Here is a 7,808-nt window from a genome sequence, read left to right on the forward strand (position 1 = left end):
ATGTCTTTGCTCTTTTATTTTCTACTATGTCTTAAAGGTCCCATTATTCGCGCTTTTTTGAAGCTTTGATTGTGTTTACAATATAACGTGTTCATGTTTCGCTTGTAAAAAAAAACAGTATTTTTCACACAATTCACCTATCTGTATACTGCTGTTTTCACTGTCATAAAAACAAACTGATGACTTTCTTGTTCTATAAAGTCCCTCCTTCAGAAATACATAATGAGTTCTGATTGGGCCAGCGGTTCCTGTGTTGTGATTCGACAGCAGCTGAGTGCACACTGCCCTCCTGGTAACGCGATTGGGCTAGAACACACGTGCTGGAGATGTATTTATAATCACAGGAACGTTTTTACTGACGAGATGCTCATGAAAATCGCATTCATTTTTTTGCACAGCCCTAACATCTAGTTAACAAAACTAAACAGCATTGCCCTTTGTGTAATAAGTTACAGAAACTGTTAAACGCACCAACTTAAATAATAAAATACACTTACCAGTTGTGGTCCATAAACAACGCCTTCTCCAGACAAAGAGGGAACTGCTCCATCTTTCAGGAATAATCTTTGTGCGAATCCGGCATTAATCTGATTGAGATTGAGGAAGTTGTCCTCAGCAAGCTGTCCTCAGCAAAATGTGCTGCACATACTTTTACATGTGGATTATAATTTTCAGGAACCGAGTTAAACATAAATTGTAACCATTAATCTCCAAGTACAGCGTCCCTGGGAAGCCCAAACAGAGCGCAACAAGACCACACCCCCCTTTTTGTGAATTCATGTGGGCAGAGGTTAGTCAAAACACTGTTTTAGTGACGTCATTACTGCAGGAACTAGAGGGATGTAGTCATATCTTTAGCTTTAGCATTTTACAGATATTATTTATACTCTAACAAGAACATTATACACTAACTAAAGTTTAAAACATGGGATCACGAAGAAGGGGACCTCTAAAATACATTACAGCCATCTGTGGCGTATCTGACCCGAATCAGACAAATTAAAGGTTCAACCATAATGTTATCAAGCGATGAGAATACCTTTTCCACAATTCGTCTTTGCACATCACTGTAGAACCATTTTGGAGATGATGAGCTGAACACAGGCAGATTACGCTCTTCTGTGACAGCCGTGCCACAAGGATACATTTTCTACATGTATTTTAGCATTGATTTGAAAGAAAACAGTGCATCCTTGCAGCGCATCATTGGTTTTCATCCAAAATATCTTAAATTGTGTTCTGAATACGAACAAAGCTTTTACGGTATTTGAACAACATGGGGTTAAGTGTTTAATGTGTTTAATGTCACAATTTGCATTTTGGGGTAGAGTATACCTTTTAAGCCTTGTTTTTCAAAAATGTTAAAAGAGGTATCACTTATTATACAGGTGAGTGAATTTAGGATTCACAAGTATAATATAATGCATAATATATATATATATATATATATATATATATATATATATATTTAGAAAGAGAGAGAGAGAGAGAGAGAGAGCATATTTCAGAATAGTGATGTAGAATTTGTAGTGATTCACAGTAAATGCTGTGTATTATCAAGACAAGATGTTTATGTAATGTGATAATACAGTAGCACTATAATTCTTCTTTTTTTATTATTATTATTATTTTTTTTTATTCAAGTGACCAGTGACTGTGAAGTAATGTGATATAATGTGAAAAAATCCTAATCCTAAATCCTAAATCCTAAATGGAAATGAGCAATTTGATTATGAAAATTATGCCCTGCTTGGCATCACATTAAAATGTGATATAATCCTTTGCTGCAGTATGCTTAAATAGTTCTCAAAAAATCTTTATCCTGCATTTATTCATGGATACGAGTAAAACCCTTTAAAGATGTACAGTGCAGGTTAAGGTGCTGGGATTAAAATTGTTGTGATTCTAGAAGAGAGCCAAACCAGACAGACAGGTGTCTGAATAAAGGCAAGTGTTGTTGGCTCATCTTCGCAATTGAGGTGGTGTGTTTTTATCATCTTAGATTTTTTTCCGGAGTAGAATATTTAAGACTCTGCTCTGTTGAGCAAACATGGTGAAGCTTCTTCATGCAGTTGATTCTCATTGTCTCCACACCTTGAGATTTATTTACATTTTTCCATTTCCGTTTTGATTCAGTCTGATGTAAAGATATCTTAAAGACAAGCAAAATCCAATGCCCAAAAGCGTCTTCAATGAAAATGGGCTATCAGAATATGAAAATTTCTTGTTTTTTCTTCACAAAAATCTACATATATTTGTGTTGTGCTTTACATGTCAGTGGGCAAATGCAAAATTCTTAAGTGTTCTGTAGGGTGACAGGTAAACATTTTAGTTATTTGTTTTCAGAGTATATAACATGTTATGGTTCAGTATGAAGCTCGCCATCTCATTCTGAACCACATAATAAAACTTAATATAATTTAATTGAAATTTTTAATAGAAGTGAAAATTAGGGTTTTCAGTTAAGTCAGACCTGATGTCATTCACCTCAGAGGTCTTTATAATAGTTCATTTTCAGTTACAGGCTAATATGAAGTATTACTATTATCTGCTAAATATTATATAACATTATCTGCTAAATATATATATATATATATATATATATATATATATATATATATATATATATATATTGCAGCTTATTCTGTTTTGGTCAAGAACCGCCCACTTAGACTTATCAGTATGTAGTGACCAACCAGGTTTTACTTGCCGTTTAGAGGTGGGTTTATTTTAAATGAATTGGATATGGTGTTTCAAATTGAGTGAATTATAACATTATCATTTTAGCCAACTATGAATAAGCTACTATAGAAGTTTCTGTGTAAGAAATACAGAGGATTTGCAGGAAAAATTAAGGTATGTTTTTTTATGTCTGTCCATTATTGTATGTACTTATATTAACATGACAGATCTGAAAGAGCAGGTTCTTACATATAATTTATTTAACATCCAAGCAAGCTATATTTTATATATATATATATATATATATATATATATATATATATATATATATATATATATATATATATATATATATATATATATATATGTGTGTGTGTGTGTGTGTGTGTGTGTGTGTGTGTGTATGTATATTTTGTAACTTCTGTTGGACCTATAAAAATTGCATGGAATAAGACTATATTTGCCACGTTAACACCATCTTTTATATTTATAGAGTTGTCAGCCTAGATTGGTTTCCTACTTGTTTTAATTCAAATGTTTATTTCATTCTGAATCCAAAGATTAAGAATGTAATGATAGTTGTTTTTTAATTTTTTAATTTTTAGCCTGTAAATTTGATTATCACCAATTATTTGAATATCACCAATTTATTTATAAACACATTTGATGAGATCTGGCAACAATGTAGTTGGTTAATGTTAGTAGTTGGTATGGATTTGACTTGTAAATTTAGTCTTTTTTACATCATTACATTGTTTAGAGCATTAGAAACAAATTTTTTATTTTATTTTATTTTTCTATGTCCTATGTAGAGGAAACCAGGTTTCGGTTAATAAGAAAATAAAAACAAGATTCTATACCAAAACAATGTTTATATATATATATATAAATAGAACAAGCTAAGGAAAAAAACAGTCAGGCAAATGTACAAATTTGCCTGTCTGTTTTTGTCCTTATCTCATTCTATTTAATGCAGATATGAGAATATTTTTTCAGAGAATATTTTTATTTTGCATTTTGTATGCATACTAGCACCTGCATTCAATAGGTGTCTAATGGAAATAAGAGTTTTCAGGACTTTGACATCTGCAGGAAACTTCCACTTGAACCAAAGATTTCTTCTGCACAAAGATTTGTATAAAGATTCTCGACTACGGTATGAAATATGTTACAACATAATTTGATATAATGTTTTACTTAACCCAAAAATGGCTTTTCCTATTATAATCAATGTACCTATTTATTGCCTCTCATTTGTTCTTTGGGCAACATATAATGAAAAAAGAAGTATAATAATGATAATTAAATTTTCATATAAAATCTCATATTTTATAATTTGAATTAAATGAAATATGAATGTATGTTTTCTCTTTCTCTCACTCTCTCTCTCTCTCTATCTCTATACTTATGTCTCACTGAAATGCCTGATAAGCATGAACTATGTCCTGGTGTCCTCAACAGTGGACATGTATGAAACCGATGCAAGTCTCACAAAGGAAAATCATATTCTGCTTTCAAACCTCACCAAAGTTGTTCTGAGATTTTCATTTAGGACAAGAAATTTGAAAATGAGTCCGGTCTCAGAAATGAGTTCGAGAAAATATCATGTCCACTATAGAATATCCAAATTATTGGAAATGTGTTTTAGATGTTCTAAAAGTTTTTTTCAGTAATTGTCCCTTTTGGTGCATGACGTTGTGACCAGTGGAAAAACATCTTCAGTGACAATGAGATACAGTATTTGAATGTGAAATGATTCATCACAAAAACAAGCATATGGTTTTATTATGTTGGAAGAATTTTAACATTTAAGACATGCTTTCAGATAATATATTATGATATGGTGCAGATCTGATCAAGTGTCATTCAAGTGTGTGTTAGTAAAAGTACATTTGTGTTCCTGAAGCAAAAACAGCATGTCAACAAAATGGATTTCACTGATTTGAGTGAAAGCATGAAAAGATCAAATGTATATTATACCTTGAATACAATAAAAAAATTGCTTCTTTTTTTTAATTTTCTGGCAAATGAATAAATAAAATGTGCATGTAAAATACAGGAGTAGTAAGCCCCACCTGCACTTTGTAATCTAGCTTTGTTCTAAATCGTACCAGACTAAGAAAGTTGCAGTTTTGTTTGTAATATGACAGTGAGCATGTGGTGCTGTTTGAGGCCGAGACTATAGAAAATGTGTACAGCTTAACTCTTGATATCAACAACATCCAGCCACAGTGTAATGTAACATATTAAGAAAAGGAAAAGACAAAATATGTGAAGTTGCCATAAATTTGGAGTGCACCATGTGTATTCAGTCTTATTTCTGATAGAAAATCTACAGTATATTTGATTATCTCTTCTTAGAAAACATCAGAGAGGATCCACAGTCATGGACGGGAGTCTGTTTGTGCTGCTTCTGCTGTCAGGTTGGTATGGTCATTTGTAATGGTTTTAATGTACATGTGAATGCATATGCTTCATAGAAACAAACAGCCATATAAATACTTTCACAGGTCTCTTGAAGACCACTTCTGCTCTTTCTCGTCAGTACCACTATATAAATGCCAGAATGTCGTGGCCAGAGGCTCAGAGTTACTGCAGAGCGAAGCACACTGACCTGGCTTTTATAGACCGCATGAGTGATGCAAGCCAGCTGATAAATATAGTGGATGCTGGATACAGTGGATCAGTGTGGATAGGACTGAAGAGGGGGACACAGAAACACTGGGGGTGGTCTCAGGGAGAAGATACACTTGCACAGTACAGTGCCTGGGAGGCAGGACAACCGAACAATTTAAGCGAATGCGCTTGTCTTGCCGATGGAGTTTGGCGTACTTACCAGTGCTCATTTCCAAATTACTTTGTGTGCTACAGTGGTAAGTTACTATATTCAGTAACTCATATTCAGTTTAGCTGAGAAAAAGAGATGTGACCATATTGTTATTTTTCCTCTTTTGATAAAAGGCACTAGATACATCTGGGTAGAGATGTGGAAGAACTGGACGGAAGCTCAGAGCTACTGCAGACAGAATTACACAGATCTGCCCACCATCCACAACTCTCAGGAACAGAATCAGCTCAAGAGTATTGTTCCATCGTCAGCATGGGTTTGGATTGGTCTGTTCCGGGACTCTTGGGAATGGTCTGACAAATGGAGCAACTTCTTCAGATACTGGGCAGCGGGTCAACCATCCCAGAGTTCAGGATCTGGTGACTGTGTTGGCATGTCAACAACTGTTTCTGGAAAATGGTTTCAACACAGCTGTGATCTAAAGTGTCCTTTTATCTGCCATGGATGTGAGGATTTCTTTAAACAAATAAGATGAGATGTTGTTTCTCCATGTTCTGTAATTTTTTTGCATTATTTAACTATGAATGTGTTTATGTGCACATAATATTTTGATACCAATCAACAAGTTTTTTTTTACTGTAAAATGTAAACACTCATCGAGAAGAAAAAATATTTAATCATGATTGTATCACCATAAAAGTATTTATGATTATTACATTCCTGTTTGTCATTTCAATTTGTTATAGGGCCCAAGTCTCCTTACCGCGTATACCAGTATATGAATGAAATTATGACCTGGCAAGATGCTCAGAGTTACTGCAGAGCGAGATTCTATGATCTGGCCACTGCTGACAACATGTCTAATGTGAACAAGCTAGTAAATACAGTGGATCCTGGATACAGTGGTTCAGTATGGATAGGTCTCAGTGCTGGGACAGAAGATCTCTGGGTCTGGTCTATGGGAGAAGGTGCAATCTCCCAGTACAGTATGTGGTATCCAGGAGAACCGAGTGGTGATGGGGAGTGTGTGAGGAGTTTTAATGGAAGCTGGTATGATGAGAGCTGCAGCACTGCTCTCCCATTTGTGTGTTTCAATGGTGAGTCCTCTTAGTTGGAGTTTGTTTTTCCACTTTAGCTGATTCTTTACTGAGGGCTGGTCCTCATCTTGTGTTTCTGAACAGATAGCACTGGTTTTATTATTAATAAGACTGCTATGACATGGAGAGATGCTCAGAGTTACTGCAGACAACAACACATTGATTTGGTGAGTATCAGCAGCCCAGAGCAGCAGAATCTGATCAGTAATGAATCATCGCTCTGGATCGGTCTGTTTCTGGACTCTTGGCAGTGGTCAGATCAAACGAAACTCAGTTTTAGATACTGGGCAGCAGATCAACCATTACAGAGTTTAGCGCCTACTAACTGTGCTGGCATGTCAAGAACCAATTCTGGGAGATGGTCTCAATACAGCTGTGATCTAAAGCAGCCTTTTATCTGCTATGGAGGTAAGTTTTGGTGGTCATTTTTAAACAGAGATTAAAAACAACTGTGATAATATGATTTTTATTAATTTATGTATTTTCTATGTTTCTTTTAGCCTCCATTTCTGAAAAGTTATCTGAAAATCTAATTAATGGAAAATTAATTAGAAAACAGGTTGTACGGTTGAAATTGTCCTGTAATGGAAGATGCACATTGAATGATCCTTCACTACAGACTGCCTTTCTAAATGGGGTATGTACATCTATGTGTGTATAAATATATATGTATGTTTGTGTATAGCCTATAAGTAGGACATAGTTTTGTTTGATTTTTTTTCTTGCTGGTTTTCCAGATAAGTGATAAGTTGAAGAGCATGGGGCTGGAAAGTAACAAAATGAGCTGGAATCAGGGGAAAGATGAAGAGGTGTTTCGTCTGGAGAGCAAACATACAGCCTATTAAAATAATCATTGTAATAGGCAGTAATCATCAATGTACTTCTTTTAACTTTTGAAACAGATTCAAAGAATATTATGTAAATATTAAAGGGGTCATAAGATGTTGTTAAAAATAACACAATGTGTTTATGCTGTTTAAGGTTCAAAAAACACATTAATTTCCATATAATATACATTATTGTTTCTCCTCTGTGCACTGGCTAATTTAAAAGTGTGTTTTTTACAAAGTCCATCGTTCTAAAAAGCAAGGTGTGCTCAGATTGGCCAGCTGTCTAGTGCGTTGTGATTGGCCAAGAGCCTCAAGTGTGTTACAAAACTTTTATGGCCCTCACCATAATATGATGCGTGTCCCGGTCAGAACACTGGTGTGCTTTTACTTTTACATGTACAAATTTTTTTT

The 7,808-nt window shown here is 34.5% G+C and overlaps 1 protein-coding gene across 1 annotated transcript; it reads left to right on the forward strand.

Annotated features, from left to right (window-relative positions):
- The first annotated feature begins 5,068 nt into the window (after positions 1–5,068).
- Positions 5,069–7,565, forward strand: LOC113110462 (macrophage mannose receptor 1-like). Its single transcript, XM_026274646.1, has 7 exons — positions 5,069–5,105; positions 5,193–5,555; positions 5,644–5,976; positions 6,217–6,567; positions 6,652–6,975; positions 7,104–7,204; positions 7,305–7,565. The coding sequence occupies exons 1-7, from the start codon at positions 5,069–5,071 to the stop codon at positions 7,410–7,412; spliced, it is 1,617 nt and encodes a 538-aa protein (XP_026130431.1). The 3' UTR covers positions 7,413–7,565.
- The last annotated feature ends 243 nt before the right edge of the window (positions 7,566–7,808 follow it).

The sequence above is a fragment of the Carassius auratus genome, chromosome 2 (assembly GCF_003368295.1).
Source record: "Carassius auratus strain Wakin chromosome 2, ASM336829v1, whole genome shotgun sequence".
Lineage (NCBI taxonomy): Eukaryota > Metazoa > Chordata > Actinopteri > Cypriniformes > Cyprinidae > Carassius > Carassius auratus.

Bases quoted from the DNA above. Each gene is read 5' to 3' on its own strand.
- LOC113110462 (XM_026274646.1), top strand. From the start codon at position 5,069: ATGGACGGGAGTCTGTTTGTGCTGCTTCTGCTGTCAG. The intron at 5,556-5,643 runs GTAAGTTACTAT...TTTTGATAAAAG, and splicing joins TTACTTTGTGTGCTACAGTG to GCACTAGATACATCTGGGTA. The intron at 6,976-7,103 runs GTAAGTTTTGGT...AAAATCTAATTA, and splicing joins GCCTTTTATCTGCTATGGAG to ATGGAAAATTAATTAGAAAA.